The 19,766-nt window shown below is 39.7% G+C and overlaps 1 protein-coding gene across 2 annotated transcripts in view; it reads right to left on the bottom strand.

Moving 5' to 3' along the window:
• Positions 1-3,666: 3,666 nt before the first annotated feature.
• LOC132829666 (A disintegrin and metalloproteinase with thrombospondin motifs 19-like) overlaps positions 3,667-19,766 on the bottom strand; it is a 520,482-nt gene continuing 504,382 nt past the window's right edge. Inside the window, exons 22-23 of one of the 2 annotated variants that reach the window (XM_060847015.1) lie at positions 17,607-17,784; positions 3,667-3,951 (exon numbers count right to left, since the gene is read on the bottom strand). In XM_060847015.1, the coding sequence (XP_060702998.1) occupies positions 3,800-3,951; positions 17,607-17,784 (330 nt within the window). In that variant the 3' untranslated portion in view covers positions 3,667-3,799. The remainder of the gene's footprint in view (positions 3,952-17,606; positions 17,785-19,766) is intronic. The other variant, XM_060847030.1, reaches the window with a different exon arrangement.

Raw genomic sequence — 19,766 nt, 5'->3', positions numbered from 1 at the left:
CTCTCTTTGGTTCATGTACACACCACAGTGTGTCCACCTGCTTCTACAACTGAACCACATGGTCTATGAGGAGCAGCAGGTGGTCACATGTCCTGTAGATAGTTGTCAAGGACAAGAGACTGCTCCCTGATTTTCCAAATCTGTCAGGAGCAGCATACCACTGCCCTAACTGCTATCCTTATCCTCGTACACTTTAAACAAAGATACAAATGATTCTTTGCCTGTCCTCCTCGTGCTGTCTTTTCTTTTTAGTTAGAAAAAGTGGGAGGGAGAGAAACACCAAACTAATGTAGAGTTTCAGTTTAACTATTCCTTGGCACCAGGCGGTACATTCTTTTTAGTGCGATAAATATTTATGCTCACCCAGGTGAGGAATGGCAGAATTGTTCTCAATGTGACAATATTTAAGGATTTTTTGACATAGACAATCAACTGGATTAGCAAATAAAATGTTCTAAACAAACTTCGAAAACAAGTCCTGTTTAATACATTATTTATTTTACGAATGTATAGGAATGAGAATTTGGGAAGATGCCTGGTGCTAAGACGCATTAAATATACAGCATAGTTGATCAAATACATATACTTTCACAATTATGTAACAGTTTGCAAATCTCATTACACTTGGCACTTCAAATTTTTATTTCAAAGCAAGGAATACAATACAACAATAAAGGGAATTATTCCAAATATTACAGTTCTAAAGATCTACACTCAGTCCTACACAAATATTTCAAGTAATAGCACCTGAAGTAAAAACAAAATCAATTTAGAAACCTGACAAATAACCACTTTTATTGTTTAAATTATTCCAGGCAAGTTGATATGAAATTACTTATTTCAATAAAATAATCGGCAACTTACTCTTCAAATAAAAGGAAATATGAAACCAAAATGGGCTACCTGATGGAATGATGTTTCTGCCTATCCAGTTACAGGTCCCTTAACTTGTTTCAAATGCCAAAGACTGTTTAGTTCTAGGAATATTTTTCAATTGACGACAAAGGAGACTTCTCCAAATTCTATTCATTATACAAATGAATTAGACTGCTATCTATACGGGAGATCTTGGCATTTTTATTTATATATTCTATCCAAGGGGACAGATAAGCAGCTTCAGCGACAGCTTGCTTCTTTGAATTACAGTATTTCAGCTTTGCTAAGGTCTACACACTTGGAATAAGAGTTCTCAAAGTAAATATGTATTTTTTTCACATCACTGTCTAATTACTAGAGTCTGTTGATATAGGCACAAACAAGCTTGTATCATTGTGATTACCAGTGAAGTTAAAAAGGGGCCATCCTGTCAAGCTTACAGTCACAAACTTTGGAAGGACACTATTTTGATTAGCCAAGATCCTGGTACAGAGACAATGTTAACAATTTTTGGCTGTAAACTTGCTCAACCTGCAATCTGTAAATCAGTATCACAGAAGCTAATACGCCATCAATAGGAGTTGGTTACTCCTGTGTAGTCAAGGTGATTCATATTTAAATAATTAATTTATTAAAAATAAAAAAGCAAATTCTTAATTTTTCAAGCTAAAACCAAACAATTTTAGCATTTCAGAAAATGATAGCCGTGCTCAAAATAATGGCTTTTAAGGGGAGAAAAGGATAAAAACTGCAAGAACGCGTTGCTGAGTCATTTTAGCATTAAATACATAGTGGCAGCTGGGTGAGGAGCTCTGCTATCATTAAGGACAAAAAATGAATAAAGAGGAGAGGAAATATGAATGATTGCTTTGGGATCCCTGGAAAAATTAAGCATCGGACATAAATATATGTGGCAGACAGTGGAACATAGTTTACAAAAAAACCCTTTAAAAGGTGGGTTACCAGGCAATGTGGCCAAATGGCTGCTTTAAATCGCTCCTATACGCGATGAGGGGAGGATTATAATCTATGTGATGAATGTTACTAAAACAGTAATCTGCCACAAATTCTTGAAATTATGTGACAAAATTTATTTATTATTTTAATAGATGTATTTTATTTTAAATGAATTAAGTCCTCAATTAGGATAGCAGACTTTAAATAACAATGCATGTGCTTGTATGCTAATATTGCACAAATTAATTTCAAGAACTAAGCTTTTAAATATTTTCATTGCAAAGAACTGTAACAAATATAACCTAATGTATAAAAAACGCTGATGGCTGATAATAACATTAACTGGAGTGTAATTTTAGTGAAAGAGTCAGAAATTAGATCAAAATAGCTGGATCAACAAGTTTCGGACCCTTTAGCAGTCACCATAAAATTACACTGCTAGGTAACAGGGGAAGGTAATGATCAACAGATTATTCTTCCTTCCCCCATTTGGTGGAGCCAGTAGTTTATTGGGCTTTAGGAGAGGCACATCCTCAAGTTAATCCAGAAATTTTATGAGTAATGCCTCTGAAATGTCCCGAAGGGCTCATGTCTTCTGAGAACAGGCTGCTTTGGGCTTCTAGTTAAATAAACAAAGAGCAATTGAAAAAATAGCTTGTTTACTGTTGGATCTCATTGCACTACAGTGAAATTACTAAAATATTTTGTGCCTTTATTTCATTGCTATTCTGTCCTTGGTCTCCTCTATGGGAGTGGCTGGGTGCAATTCAGCGCTTTATTGAGGCATGATCTCTGTTGCATTGCCACAGTTGGGAGCAATTAGCCCATGGTCAACTGAGACAAGAGCACCAGATGGGAATTCATCGCATCACATTTCTAAACCATTTACCCCAGTATTTTTTCATATCCAAAGCATGTTCTGCATAAAGACATTATATACTTTATCATTTTTTATTCTTCTTCTCTCAAATTATTAATTACAATATTTTATTTAAAACATTTTAAAACAAAACAGGAAATTCTTGAAATGCACAGCAAATCCAACAGCATGTGGAAAGTTACAAAGCAGTGGTCATGCTGTGATGGATTCTTGACCTGCTGTCTCACATACAGATGCTGTGTTGGCCTGCTGCATCATTCCAGCACCATTTCTGATTTTTAGCATTAGCAACATTTCCTTTTCTTTTACCGCAATTAACCCTGATTTTTAGCCATTTACAAACAAGAGATCAGAGTTGGGCAAAATAGAAAACATCAAACTTGGTGTATGTACCCATGCACTGATGATATAAATTAATATTTCAAGCTAAAATTCATAGAATTTTATTTTCAGTATTTGTGAGAGAATAGTTTGCTTGCTGTATACAAACAGTCACAATGTTCCATTCTGTACTTTACAAAAAGTCTAAAGGTAACCTGTTAATAGTGACATTTTACAGTAAAATGCAATTGACATTTATTGTTTAATCATAGACTGTAGAACCCTAGACAGTACCTGAAAGTTGCAAAAATAATTCAGTGTTGGACTCCACAGTGTTTCACTCTCAAGTCACTGTTTTTCAAGCAAATATAATTGGCACTATTGAATGCATAGTGAGAACTTCAATATTTTGCTACAGGCTTTCCCTACAGTCTTTGAAATGATTACAGTGAGTGTTAACTTCAGCTCATGTCACATTACCCATGAGGACATGAATCATTTATACATGAACTACATTGTGACAGTTGTCAAGTTATCGGTTTACAATGAATGGACCCATCTTAGATATATAAAGTTAAAATATCTGGATTCTGATAACCACTGAACAACACTCCAAAAATCCTGATAAACAAAAATAATAAATTAGAATGAATAAATTATACCTAATACATCAGTACCTTGGTCTAAACAAGTTGCAGTTCTGTATTTTCATAAATTAGATTGTACTTATAAAAAATAAGTTTGGTGCTGATGTGAAAAGTGATGTCAACTCTTATGCTGTAGCTTTTGTGCATAGAAGTCTCTACAGGTCTCACAGCAGCGCTGATACCACCTCATGTCCTGACAGAGGTTCGTCTCTCGTATTATTTTGCAATACACTTGCCACTGGTCCTTCAAACATTTGAATGTCAATGCAGCTATTGAAATAAAAGTGAAAGAAAAGGAAATTGAGTCATATTGAAAACATCAATTTTAAATTTCCAAACTTTCCTTTGAATTCCTGGGTTTTCACCCCGGAGACCTTTTGCTTCTGTACACTGATGTACCTTCAATAGATAACAGTTGTCCTCCAATATTACTCTTCAGTACTTTAACAAGTATAAACAGGTGCTTCAATTATGAACTAAGGTTTATCAGTTCTCAGTCAAGGGCTGTCTTGTGGTAAAGTGATAATGTCCGAGACCTAGATTCCAGTCCCACCTTCTCCAGAGGTGTGTAATAACACCTGCTCCAGAGGTGTGTAATAACACCTTCTCCAGAGGTGTGTAATAACACCTTCTCCAGAGGTGTGTAACAACACCTTCTCCAGAGGGGTGTAATAACACCTGCTCCAGAGGTGTGAAACAACAACTTCGCCAGAGGTGCATAACAACACCTTCTCCAGAGGTGCGTAACAACACCTGCTCCAGAGGCGTGTAATAACACCTTCTCCAGAGGCGTGTAATAACACCTTCTCCAGAGGTGTGTAATAACATCTCTGAACAGGTTGATTTGAAAATACGTTAAATTTAAAAAAATCAGTTCCCAGTTGACATTCCACACCTGTGCATTTCAGTAACAATCACTGTGAAATATCTCTCAATTGGTCTTTTGCTAATTCAACAAAATATTATGAGACTGTCTTGGTCACTGTGACCAGGCACAAGAATACAGTGCTTTATATAGTTTATCTAGTTCTTTATAGAGTTGCAAAGAAGTCTGTCTCAGCTCAGACCTGTTTTAATGTTATCGAATTGAAGAGTTTATATTAATGGACAATTCTATTAAACTATCAGCTCACACTTTGTTGCAGGTTTTAAAAAAACAAATCAACCTGCTCAGACATGTTATGACACAGCTCTGGAATAAGTGGGATTTGAATCCAGGTCTGTTGGCTCAGAGTAGGGACACTCGCCCTCTAATTCAAGTTCACATTGCCCACCTGTAGAGGTGAGCTTATTGTGAACATGGTGTTGGCAATATTGGTCTAAGGTAGATGGTGGGTTTTCCCAGAAGATTTTGAGGCAAAAATTGAGCAACCAGGGTGGCATGGTGGCTCAGTGGTTGGAATTGTTGCCTCAAGCTCCAGGGACCCAGGTTCGATTCCAGCCTTTGGTGTCTGTGTGGGGTTTGTACGTTCTCCCCATGTCTGTGTGGGTTTCCCCCAGGTGGTCCAGTTTCCTCCCAGATTTCAAAGATGTGCAGGTCGGGTGAATTGGCCATAGTATCTGGGATGCGCTGGCTAGGGAGGTTAGCCCTGGGAAATGCAGGGTTACAGGGATAGGGTAGGAGTGTGGGTTTGTATGGGATGCTTTTCAGGGTGTCAGAATGGGCTCAATGGCCTGCTCCCACACTGCAGGGATTCCATGAGGTAAGGTTGAACTACGATGCAAGAGGAAACTCAGAAGATTTTCTGAAGTTGGGGTTGCCCGAAGTGAGGTGCAATTTGTCATGTGAGATTGTCTTTTAAAAGTAAATCACATAGATCAACTTCAGAGCAACAGAGAGTTTGGCAAACTTAACGAAAAGAACACAAATTGAAAATCAAGAATTTTAATACTAATTTGTTTTCTAGATTCAGGAAAAAGCTATTACTGTAGTCCATGACAGTTCAGTATAGCTGCGCATTTTACACATTCCACCATCAAAGATCAAGATCCTGCGTGCGTGAAGCTACACCTTTCCATTTAATGGTCACTGTGAAGCAGTGCTTAGCTATAATGGTAAAGTCATTAAAGAACTTATTTACATCTTGCAAAATGAGAACAAATCCACGTTGAGTTAGCAAGCCTTTGTCTGCTTCCTTTAAAATCCTTGATTGTGGAAATCATTTGTCGGCTTTCACTACAGTATGGAAATAACTCTCTGATGAGATCACAAAGTTGCAAAGGGAAATTGACAGATTCAATTCATGGGGAAAACTGTATGAAATGGTGCTGACTAAGTGAAGACATGAGGTTGATCAGTTCAGAATATTCAATAAATGGTGACTATGCGTAAATGATAAGGAACTTTGAATGAGCAGAGAGACTTGAGGCGCATGTTCACAAATGACTAAAAGGACAGTTACAAAATAATTTAAATATCTAATTAACTATTGGCCTTTGTTCCGAGGCTGGAAAACAAAGGACACAAAAATTGCTGGAAAAGCTCAGCAGGTCTGGCAGCGTCTATGGAAAGAAATTAGAGTTCACACTTCGGGTCCAGTGACCCTTCTTCAATCTAGGATTTATGTCATAACCGGATACAGCTCAGGTTAGACCCTAACGTGAATACTGGATTCTCCAGTGCAATAAGGAAGGGGCAATAAACAAGAATGTAAGAAATAGGAGCAGGAGTAGGCCATCTGGCTCTTGGAGCCTGCTCTGTCATTCAATAAGATCATGGCTGATCTTTTTGTGGACTCAGCTCCACTTACCCACCTGCTCAATGTTACCCTTAATTCCTTACTGTTCAAAAATCTCTCTATCTTTGCCTTAAAACACTCAGTGAGGAAGCCTCAACTGCTTCACTGGGCAGAGAATTCCAGATTCACAACCCTTTGGGTGAAGACACTCCTCCTCAACTCAGTCTTAAATCTGCTCCCACTTATTCTGAAGCTATGCCCCTTAGTTGTAGTTTCACTTGCTAGTGGAAACATTCTGCCTACTCCTATCTTATCTATTTCCTTCATAATTTGTTTCTATAAGATTCTTCTAAATTCCAATGAATATAGTCCTAGTCTACTCAATCTCTCTTCATAAGCCAATCCTCTCAACTCCAAAATAAACCTGGTGAACCTCTTCTGCACCTGGCCAGTGCCAGTACATCCTTTCTCAAATAGGGAGACTAAATCTGCACACAGTCCTCCAGGTCTGGCCTCACCAGCACCTTGTACAGCTGCAGCGTAACCTCTGTATTTTTGAACTCCATCCCTCTAGCAAGGAAGGACATGACAAATGAGGGTAATAAGAACTATGGAAGCAAAGCTGATAGTTGGAGTTAAAATTTGGAATAACAATGATCTAATTGAATGGCTGAACAGGTTCCAGAGGTTGAATAGCCTGCTCCAGTGTCTATGTTAAGCTAAGACAGGAGTAAAAAACAATTTACATAAAATCTTGTATGTTTAACATACTGGTGTCGCTTGAGACTAATCTTTAACAGTACTCGATATTTTACTTACCATTCAGCCTGATGCTTGAACAAATTTCTTAAATATATTGATTTATTGTGTCAATTTGGTACCCAAATAATTTAAAACTGGCGTTAACAAAAAACATACATCGAAAAAATGTGATTCTGCTTAAATAATCCAACTTCTGAAAGCAATTATTAGGTTGTTGAAAAATTCCATTGCAAAGCGCAACAAAATATGCCTTTTGGCAAACTGTGCTCCATGCTGAATGTTTTCTGTTAGCTGATGTTATGATATTACCTGGTCTGATGTGGTTCATAGGTATTGATTTGTATAATGAATGACAGCTACATGAAGCTGCATGATTACAGGTTCGATATATATATAAAGACGACTAACGAAGGAGGTGTTAGAGTAATTATTTGCTAGCTCCACTGAGTTGAAAGGGTTGTAGCATCGTGAGAATCATGCAGAAAAAAACTCACATCCTGCTCCCAATTTGGCCAATAATGCCTTGAAAGGGGCCTACCGTCAGATGGAGCCGTAATCCGTGCCTTAAAATCAGGGTATTGTATGTCTGTAAAATGATGACCACCATATTAGCAGGGAAGTGTGTGGAGTGAGCACAGTACATGCTCTGCGAAGTTATATCCAGTGGTACAACTGCTGAATACCAGAGGTCAAAACGCAGAAAGTAATTCAGGATATTGTGAGTTCTATGCCTGTCTGTCAATGCGCTACATTGGGAGTTTGCCATGAGGACATCTTAATGCTACTCCAGGAATTAGACTCAGTATGCAACCAATAGACTTACTGGGAACTAGGCCAGGTAATGTGGGCTCCATTCTGGAGTTTAATAAGCAATCAATTGCTTGACTGAGGTCAGGAATTTCCTTTAGTGCTCTCGATCATTATCAGATGCCAAATATAAGTAGGCAGAGCAGGAGCAGCTTTGGGGAAATTGCCGATATTAATTGCTGTTTAAATGAAGATAAAATCAAACCATACGTCTGAGCATTCTTCTATCGAACTCCATAAATTCAATTAATTTTATAGCATTGATTCTCAGAATATTTTAATTGAAGGACCTCTTTTCAAATGGATTAATAGTCACAGGCAACTCTTAATAATTTTCCACATTACAATACAAAATTGCTGACTGTAAAATTGCAATAATGATTTTAAGAAAATAGATAGTGACTTGTGTATGCGCATCAGTGGAATGGGTAGGTTGATTCACGCTGTAGAGCTTCTCTGTTCTTGGGAACATGGCAGCAGCTGGAGCTCGGAGTGGAACTTTGAAACTCAGCGATGAATCTGCTGGTGAGCTGGAAAAGCCTTCAATTATTGAGATGAAAGTTTGTTTAAATGAAAGGTTTTTCTTCATAGGCTTGTTCTAAATGTGTATTTTCATTGCTTTAGAAGTGATTTCCAACATTGTGGAAATCATTTGTCGGCTTTCACTACAGTATGGAAATAACTCTGATGAGCTGCACAAGTAACCATTTGGGGCAATAACCTTTCCCCAATTTCTTGTTGAATCACAGGAGGGAGGGGATACCTTCCGCACAGAGCAAGCAGACTGAGGACCAGCTTTTCAGGAGTTTCCTGGAGCTAGAAGCTAGGTGTCCAGGTCTTGCTGTGGTCACCACACCAGACATCCTCTCACTCTTGCTCTTTCCATCTGCTGGTGACATCTGTAGGATTTCACAATCTCTTGCACACAAAGTATCCCTTGTCTAGTAGATATCATGTTTGCCAAGACCATCACCTGTTTGCATTTTGCCAGTGATAGGTCCAATCAGAATGAGATGGTTCTCAAAATTTCGACAGTGACTGGACTCATGGATGGACGCCTTCATGGATTGCACATGCTTGGCCATCATTAGGTTGAACTGCAGCTTCTCACAATTGAAAAGGATCCACTCTAATAATAACTTATATTGTGGAAGGTACTCATAAATGTCTGTGCCAGAAGCTGCCATGTTGCCTTGCCTCCTGCAGATCTTTGTACCTTCAACAGAATTAGCTACACTCCAAAGATGTCGCTCATGACACTTGTGAGATTCCCCACAACTGATCATGCACAAGCTAAGCCACGTGAACACAAGAGACCAAAGGCCATTGGGTTGCTGAAGCTGGAATTAGGCAGACAGATTTCTGCACATTTCAGTATGCACCAACAAAACTGTGGAGAACGGTTGCGATTCCCGAAATGTCCCTCTAAACTGTACAGTAATCAAAACGTTCCCACACACAGGTTATCCATGTTTCCATATATAGCAGAACCAAAAAACATGTTAAAAAGGATGCATACTTAAACGAATTGCACTCCCCCTACAAATTAGAGGGTAATTTGATGATTACCACTCTGTATTTTTGAAGGTGGTGGTGGTGGCTACAAATCCCACAGCTGTTCATGCATCTATCACAGATCCCAATGATAGAATTATACCTGATGGTGTGAAGATATATGGAACACTACAGAACATAACATATTACAACTCAGTACAGGCCGTTCAGCACCTCACCCCAGTGTTGCACCTACCTGTGGAACCAATCTGAAGTCCATCTATCCAACACTATTGCATTCTCATCCATATGCCTATCTAACGACCATTTAAGTGCCCTTAAAGTTGGCGAGTCTACTACTGTTTCAGGCAGGGTGTACCATGCCCCTACTATTCTGAGTAAAGAAACTACCTCTGACATCTGACCTATATATATCACCCCTCAATTGAAAGTTATGTCCCCTCATGCTAGCCATCACCATCTGAGGGAAAAGGCCCTCACTGCCTAATCTAACTAACTCTCTGATTATTTAATATCTCTCAATTAAATCAACTCTCAACCTTCTTTTCTCTAACGAAAATAGCCTCAAGTCCCTCACCCTTTCCTCATAAGACCTTCCATCTATACCAGGCAACATCCTAGTAAATCTCCTCTGAATGCTTTCCAAAGCTTCCACATCCTTCCTGTAATGCAGTGACCAGAACTTTACGCAATACTCCAAGTGTGGCCATACCAGAGTTTTGTACAGTTGCTGCACAATCTCATGGTTCTGAAACTCAATCCCTCTACCAATAAAAGCTAACACACCGGATGCCTTCTTAACAACCCTATCAACCTGGATGGCAACTTTCAAGGGTTTATGTACCTGGACACCGAGATCTCTCTGCTCATCTACACTACCAAGAATCTTACCATTGGCCCAGTGCTCTGCATTCCTGTTACTCCTTCCAAAGTGAATCACCTCAAACTTTTCCACCTTAAACTCCATTTGCCCCCTCTCAGTCCAGTTCTGCACCTTATCTATGTCTCTCTATAATCTACAACATCCTTCATCACTACCCACAACACTACAGACCTTAGTGTCATCTGTAAATTTACTAACCCATCCTTCTACGCCCTCATCCAGGTCATTTATAAAAATGACAAACAACAGTGGACCGAAAACAGATCCTTGCGGTACCCCACTAGTAACTGAATTCCAGGATAAATCTTTCCCATCAATCATAACCCTCTGTCTTCTTTCAGCTAGCCAATTTCTGATTCAAACCACTAAATCACCCTCAACTCAATGCCGCCATACTTTGTACAATAGCATACTGTGGGGAACCTTATCAAACACCTTACTGAAATCCATATACACCACATCAACTGCTTTACCCTCATCCACTTGTTTGGTCACCTTCTCAAAGAACTCAGTAAGGTTTGTGAGGCATGACCTACCCTTCACAAAACCATGTTGACTATCCCTAATCAACTTATTTCTTTCTAGATGTTTAAAAATCCTATCTCTTATACTCTTTCCAACACTTTACTCACAACCGAAGTAAAGCTGACAGGTCTATAATTTCCAGGGTTGTCTCTACTCCCCTTCTTGAACAAGGAACAAAATTTGCTTACCTCCATTCTTTTGGCACTAGTTCTATAGATAATGACGACATAAAGATCAAAGCCAATAGCTCGGCAATCTCCTCCCTGGCTTCCCAGAGAATCCTAGGATTAGTGGGCGGCACGGTGGCACAGTGGTTAGCACTGCTGCCTCACAGCGCCTGAGACCTGGGTTCAATTCCTGACTCAGGTGACTGACTGTGTGGAGTTTGCACATTCTCCCCATGTCTGCGTGGGTTTCCTCCGGGTGCTCCGGTTTCCTCCCACAGTCACAAAGATGTGTGGGTCAGGTGAATTGGCCAGGCTAAATTGCCCGTAGTGTTAGGTAAGGGGTAAATGTAGGGGAATGGGTGGGTTGCGCTTTGGCGGGTCGTTGTGGACTTGTTGGGCCGAAGAGCCTGTTTCCACACTGTAAGTAATCTAATCTAAAAAGTAATCTAAAAGTCCTATCGGCCCAGGGACCCATGAACGATTCTCAGCTCGTCCCCCTACACATTCCCATCATCATCCATGTGCTCATCCAAGGATTGTTTAAATCTCCCTAATGTGGCTGAGTTAACTCATCTGTTATCTACTTTGAATCAACTGGGTCACCCTGACTAACACCAGACATTTCCACAGTATTAACCCTTCTATCACACAGATTTTTTTATTCATTCATGGGATGTGGCTATCACTGGCTAGACCAGCTCTCTAATTGCCCAGAGGGCATTTAAGCAACAGCCTGCAGGGCTAGAGTCACATGTCGACCAGACCAGATAAGGATGACAGTTTCCTTCCTTAAAGGATATTACTGAACCAGATGAGTTTTGTTTTCTAACAATTAACAAAGAATTCATGGCCATCATTAGATTCTTAATTCCAGATTTTTATTGACTTCAAATTCCACCATTTGCCATGGCAGGATTCGAACCCAGGTCCCTAAAACATTATCCGGATTTCTGGATTAACCATCCAGTGATAATATCACTAGGCCATCGCCTCCCCTGGCATTGACTTAAGACCATAAAAAACATGAACAGGAGTAGGCCATTCAACTTCTTGAGCCTCCTCTGCCATGCAATAGGTTCATGGCTGATCCACATCTTCTGCACAAATTATTCATTATATTTTCTTCACAGTTGATAACTATTTGGTTTGAGAAAGGCCAGAAATGGAGATGTGTGGGCAATAGAGAGTGGAACTGAAGACTGTAGTTCAGTTATATATCAGAACAACTGACTCATTATCAGAATGGCAAACATCCAATTCTACTTGTGAGACTGCAAAGTGTTTGGATTGAATTTTCTTTATGAAGAAGAGCCTCTGTTCTTGTGAAAATATTGGAAATCAATAGTGAGAATGACACAGCATTTGTTTTTGCTAACATTATAAATTTACAACTCACTAGATCAGCACGTTGTCATATTTCATTGAAGAATCAAAATGAGAAGGACAAGAATTATTATTGACCTCTGGAGACAAGAGTCTAGCTAACAAGAAATGAATGATTAGGAAGTTGTGTATACATAGCCCACCCATTATCACCAAACTTAAAGGTTCTGCTGAAGAATGTCTGAGTTGTGGATAATGATTATGAATCCCTTGTTCAGCAAATCACATCTTCATGCGGTATATAACTCAAATATCAGAAGACACCATCACGCCCATTTGAAAGCATTCCATTTGACTGGAAATTTAATTAAGTGGTGGTTATGGACCTGAAAGTATGGATAAGGATTGCAATATCATAGAACATAGAATATAGAACACAACAGTTCTGTACAGGCCCTTTACCCCTCAATGGTGCGCCAACCTGTGGAACCAGTCTAAAGCTCGTCTATCCTACACTATTCCATTTTCATCTGTATATCTATCCAGTGACCATTTAAATCCCCTTAAAGTTGGTGAGTCTACTACTGTTAGATCGATTACGATTTGTAGATGTGCTGACTCGGTTCAGTTATTTACGGTAATTAACAAGGACAAATGGATAATAATGGATAAGGTCATGGAAAAGTAGATTGGCACAGCTTTGGAATACCAATGAAAGTTCTAACATATAATTGAGGCATCAGAGAATCATATTGTATGGCGAAGGCCATTCGGCCCAACGGAACTGCACTGAATGCTAAAGGGGATTGATAAGGTGGACATTGAAAAGATGTTCCCAGTTGTGAGAAAGTGTAAAACAAGAGGTCATAGATATAAAGTGACAGGAGGTGGGTTCAAAACTGAGATGAAGAGAAACTACTCTCAGAGGGTTGTGAATCTGTGGAACTTACTGCCCTAGACTGCAGTGGAGGCAGAATCAATTAACAAATCCAAGAAAGAAATAAATATGTTTCTGATGAAAAGCACAATAAAGGGCGATGGGGAACAGACAGGAGAATGGAGTTGAGACCAGGATAACGTCAGCCCTGATAGAATATAGAACAGTACAGCACAGAAGAGGCCCTTCAGCCCACGATGTTGTGCTGATCATTTATCTTAATCTAAGATCAACCTAACCTACACACCCCTCCATTTACTGCCAGCCATGTGCTTGTCCAGCAGTCGCTTAAATATCCCTAATGTATCTGACTCTACTACCATCGGTGGCAGTGCATTCCACGTGCCCACCACTCTCTGTGTAAAGAACTTACCTCTGACATCTCCCCTATACCTTCCTCCGATCACCCTAAAATTTCTGTCCTGAGGAAAAGTCTCTGGCCATCTACTCTATCTACGCCTCTCATTACCTCGTACACCTCTATCCAGTCACCTCTCTTCCTTCTTCTCTTCAGTGTGAAAAGCCCGAGCTCACTCAACCTCTCTTCATAAGACAAGCCTCCAATCCAGGCAGCATCCTGGTAAATCTCCTCTGCACACTCTCTAAAGCATCTACATTCTTTCTATAATTAGGTGACCAGAACTGGACACAGTATTCCAAGTGTGGTTAACTAGGGTTTTATAGAGCTGCAGCAAAACCTCGCGGTTCCTAAACTCAATCCCCCTGTTAATGAAAGCCAGAACGCCGTATTTCTTTTTAACAACCTTATCAACTTGAGTGGTAACTTTGAGGGATTTATGTACATGAACCCCAAGTTCCCGCTCTTCCTCCACACTGCCAAGAATCCTGTCTTTAATCCTGCATTCAGAATTCAAATTCAACCTTCCAAAAATGAATCATTTCACATTTATCCAGGTTGGATGCCATCTGCCACTTCTTAGCCCAACTCAAACTCCATCTGCCATTCAGGTGAAACTTTATCTGCCATGTTAATTGGTGGAATGGGCTCAAAGGGCTGAATTGCCTACTCTCACTCCAAATTCCCATGTTACTAGGTACCACTGATGTGAAAATTTGCAAGTGAAGTTTGGGACATATGGCAAATTAAAAATAATAGTGATGAATACTCTTGTAGGAAGTCAATGCAGAAATAGTGTTTGTGAAAGAAATCAGTAAATAATCATATATTATACAAGATACCAGCAGATCAGCCACACTGCAAGCTGAACATGTCTCTGGAAGGGACAGTATACATATCAGACAGGTTTCCTGATCTCAGTTACCAGCTAAAGACATTTGCAGGAGTGAAAACTGTACAAAAATCATGCAGAATTGGACAGAAAGTAAAAGGCTTGTGGATGTCACTGGGAAGGCCAGCAGTTAGTGCCCATCCCTAATTGTCTTTGAACGGAGTGGTCAGGCCATTTCAGAAGGCATTTAAGAATCAACACGTAGGTCAGATAAGGAATGTGGATTAAAAACAAATGATTAAGGGTAAAGAAAATCTGAAATAAAAATCGAAATGCAGTAACTTGGGCAGCAACTGTAGAGAGAGAAACAGAGTTACTATTTCATGTCCAGTGACCCTTCATCAGTACTGAAGGTTGGTTTCCTTCCTCAGAGGGTATTAATGAACTAGACTGGTTTTTGTGACAGTCAATGATAGCTTCCTGCTCACCATTACTAGACTGGTTTTTAATTCCAGATTTTATGAACTGAAATTAAATTCCACCAGCTGTCATGGCACGTTTTACAAATCTGGCAATACCAGTGAATATGACTTCATCAGAACATAAAAGAACAGTCGTATCAGATTGAAAAGACAATTCCTTTTCTCTTTCCACAGATGCTGTCAGATCTACTGAGTATCTCCAGGATTTTCTGTTTCTGGTAAGTTTGCAGCATCTATAGTATTTTGCTTTGATTACGGTAAGTACCAGAGTTATAGAGTCAAATAGCATGGAAACAGACCCTTTGGCCCTACTCATCCATGCCAAGCAAGTTTCCAAAAGTGAACTAGTCTCATTTGTCTGCATTTAGCTTATATCCCGTGAAACCTTTCCTGTCCAAGTATCTGTCCAAATGTCTTTAAATGTTGCAATTGTACTCCCCTCTACCATTTCCTCTGGCAGCTTGTTCCACATACGCACCACCATCTATGTGAAAAAGTTACCTCTCAGGTCCTTTTTAAGTCTTTTCCCTCTCACCTTATAAACATGCTGTCTAGTTTTGGACTCACCTACCCTGGGAAAAAGACCTTTCCTAATCACTTTATTTATGCCCCTCATAATTTTATAGACTCCTATAAGGGCGCCCCTCATCCTCCTACTCTCCATGGAAGTAAGTCCCAGCCTATTAGCCTCCCTTATAAAGGAAAACATCCAGACTCATTAACATCTTTGTAAATCTTTTTTGCACTCCAATTTAATAACTTCCTTCCTATGGCAGGCAGACCAGAATTGAATCTGTCTCCCCAGAGGATTAGCCTGGGTCACTGGATTACTGATGACATTGCCACCATCTCTCTGTAACCCTGCTAACATAGACAATTGGATAACAAATTTTATTTAACTTTTTCTCATGAGCACACTTCAATTTTTATTTTTCATGTCAAAACCAAATCAATAAACTATACATTTAACTGTGTCATATCCTATCACACCGTTCCAACTGACAGTACCAATAATTTATCCAAGGTAATTATTCCTTCCAGTGTAGATTTGCCTAAATGCAGTGAAATTCTATCAAAGTATCTACAGACATTATAAAGAATGAAAAGCTCCATGTACGCTGAGGAAACTAGAACAAAACTGAGAACTGTCTTTGTGTCCAGTGAGGTTGACTGTTTGGCTTCCCAGTGGATTGAACTTAGCAGAATTTGGGTGGTGGAAAAGCTTTGTTTCTTTTCATTCATTCACTGGATGTGAATGTAGTTGGTTCCACCAGCATTTAATGGACATTCCCAATTGCCTTTGAGAAGACAGTGGGGTAAGTTGCCTTCTTGAACTACAACAATACCTCTGTGCTAACAGAGGGGAGTTCCAGATTTTCACACTGCAACATTAAAGGAATACTGGTATAGTTCCAAGTCAGAATGGTCTGCAACTTGGAGGGAAAATGCAGGTGACAATGTTCCTGTTCATCTGCTGTATTTGTATTTCTAGGTGGTAGAGATAATAGTGCTATTGAATGACCCTTGGTGTATTTCTGCAATGCATTTGTAGATGGTACATATATAACATAGAATTCCTACAGTGTGGAAACAGGCCATTTGACCCAACAAGTTCACACTGACCCTCCGAAGACCAACCCACCCAAACCCATTTCTACCCTGTTACTCTACATTTCTCTTGACTAATTTAGATTAGATTAGATTACTTACAGTGTGGAAACAGGCCCTTCGGCCCAACAAGTCCACACCAAACCGCCAAAGCGCAACCCACCCATTCCCCTACATTTACCCCTGCCCCTAACACTACGGGCAATTTTAGCATGGTCAATTCACCTAACCTGCACATCTTTGGATTGTGGGAGGAAACTGGAGGACCCGGAGGAAACCCATGCAGACATAGAGAGAATGTGCAAACTCCACACAGACAGTCACCCGAGGCTGGAATTGAACTCGAGTCCCTGGCACCATGAGGCAGCAGTGCTAACTACTGAGACACTGTGCTGCCCTGCTACTGCCATTATGTATCAGTGGCGAGGGGAATGAATACAGGAGTTGGTGGATAGGAAACCAATCCAGCATGCTGCATCCTCGATGGTGTTGAGCTTTTTGAGTGTTCTTGAAGCAGTACTCATCCAGGCAAGTGGGGAATATTCCATCCTACAATTGACTTGTACTTTGTGAATGGTGGACACATTATGGGGAGTCAGGAATCTTTCTACCTTACAGCAATGATTACACTTGAAAAGTAGTTCATTGGCTGTAAAGAAAAGAAGCAGAATATTTTCAACTTGACACTGGGAATAGTTCAGAGTAACTCTACCTTATCCAATCATATGCCTCATTTTCTGGGATTTTGTGAGGCTGGAAGCCCCTACAAAAAAGTAAATGCATCTTTACTTTTAAAATGACTTCTATTGCATGCAAGATTGACATTTATTTAGTACCTGCCTTGGGGAAAGCTAAAAGTATTTTAGGTGCAACTCATTACTTTTGAAGTGAGAGATCAGTAAATATAACACCCAATTTATATACTGCAAACTCAGAAATAAAGATTTACCTGAAGAGCTTGTTCTATGTCCTTCACTCTATTTCAGAAAATTTAATCCATTCCACTGATGATTGAGAGAAATGGTTAAGATGTGATTTTGCTACTTACCTAGTCTGGGTGATGTGATAGTGTTCACATTGACTTTTTCATTGCATTGTTTTAAATGGCAAGGTCTATAGGCTGCAGGCTTTTCTGAAAGGAAGCAATCACTTCCATGTCTTCCTGTCACTTTGTGCATACATTGGATTACTCGTGATTGCATCCCTTTTCCACAGGTAACGGAACACTGTCAGTAAAGATGCAGAAGTAATTAGACAGTGAACTACTTTTCAGTGTTAGTTTATTGTAAAGAGTGCCACTGTTGGAGACAAAAAAATGCAATTTAGTTTCTGATGGCAATATGACATGTGTAGATTGAATCTGCTGAAGATGAATTTGTCTTGAGTATGCTCCTGGCAGATAAGAATAATGAACAAAGAACGTTATTTATATCATAAAACACTGAAAAATGAATCATAGAGTATACCCATGCAGATGCCTTTTATATGTCTGGTTCCTCGAGTTCATATGCACATTCATTAATTGAGAACCATGTTTGGGTTTCATAATCAGTCATAGGGTCATAGAGTTATACAGCATGGAAAAGACCCTTCAGTCCAACCTGTCCATCCTAAACAGATATCTTAAACTGATCTAATTCAATTTGCCAGTATTTGGCCCATAAATCATTCCTATTCATATATCCATCCAGATACCTTTTAAATGTCATAGTTGTACCAGCCTCCACCAGCTCTTCTGGCAGCTTGTTCCATATATGTGCCATTCTCTGCATGAGAAACGTGCCCCTCATGTTCCTTTTAAATCTTTCTCCTGTCACCTTAAATGTATGGCCTCTTGATTTGGATTCCCCTACCCTGGGAAAAAGATCTTGGCTATTCACTCTATCTATCCCCTCATGATTTTATAAACCTCTATAAGGTCACTCCTCAGCCTCTGACGCCCCAGGAAGAAAAACCCCAGCCTATTCAACCTTTCCCTATAACATAAACCCTCCAGTCCCATCAACTACTTTATAAAGTTTTTCTGTACCCTCTCAAGTTTCACAACATTCTTCCTTTGGAAGAGAGACCAGAATTGAATGCAACATTCCAAAAGTGGCCTAACCAATGTCCTGTACAGCCGCAACATGACATCCCAACTCCTATACTCAATGTTCTGACCAAAAAAAGCAAGCATGCTAAACACCTTCTTCACTACGCTGTTCATCTGTAACTTCACTTTCAAAGAATTATGAACCTGCAACCCTAGGTCTCTCTGTTCAACAACACACCCTTGGGCCCTACCATTAACCTTGTAAGTCCTGCCCTGGTTTGCCTTACCAAAATGTAACACCTTGTATTTATCTAAATTAAAATCCATTTGTCACTCCTCACCCATTAGGTCATTTGATCAATGTCTCTTTGTAGTCTGCAATAACCTTCTTCACTGTCCTATGGCACCGCCTATTTTGGTGTCATCTGCAAATTTACTAACCATGCCTCCTATATACACATCCAAATCATTTATAAAAATGATAAAAAGCAGTGGACCCAGCACCAATCCTTGTGGCACACTTCCAGTCTGAAAAGCAACCCTCTACTACCAGCCTTTGTCTCCTACCTTCAGGTCAATTTTGTATCCAATTGGTTAGCTCCCTCTGGATTCCATGTGATCTCATGTTACCCATCAGTTTACCATCCAGAACCTTGTTGAATGCTTTGCTCAAGTCCATACAGACAACATCTATCTCTTTGCCTTCATCAAACATCCTTGTTGCCTCTTTAAAAAACTCAATTAACTTAGTGACTCATGAATTCCCACACAAAAAGCTATGTTGACAGTCTCTCATTTCCCTGTCTTTCCAAATGTATGTAAATCTGGTATCTCAGAATCCCCTCCAACAACCTACGCACCACTGATCTAAGGCTCACTGGTCTATAGAGTAATCCCTGTTTTTTTCTTACAACCTTTTTAAAATAATGGACCACATTTGCCTCCCTCCAGTCTTCCAGCAAATCACCCATGGCTGTCGATGATACAAATATCTCAATAAATATCTCTTCCTTAGCTTCCCACAAAGTTCTTGGAAACACCTGATCAGGTCCTCAGGATGTATCTACCTTTATATATTTTAAGACTTTTAGCACTTCCTCTTCTGTAATATGAATGCTTTCAAGCCATCACTATTTATTTCTCCAAGTATCTTAGCTTCCACGTCTTACTCCATAC

Source organism: Hemiscyllium ocellatum, chromosome 2 (assembly GCF_020745735.1).
Source record: "Hemiscyllium ocellatum isolate sHemOce1 chromosome 2, sHemOce1.pat.X.cur, whole genome shotgun sequence".
NCBI classification, from domain to species: Eukaryota; Metazoa; Chordata; class Chondrichthyes; order Orectolobiformes; family Hemiscylliidae; genus Hemiscyllium; species Hemiscyllium ocellatum.
This window is presented reverse-complemented; position numbering and strand designations above follow the sequence as displayed.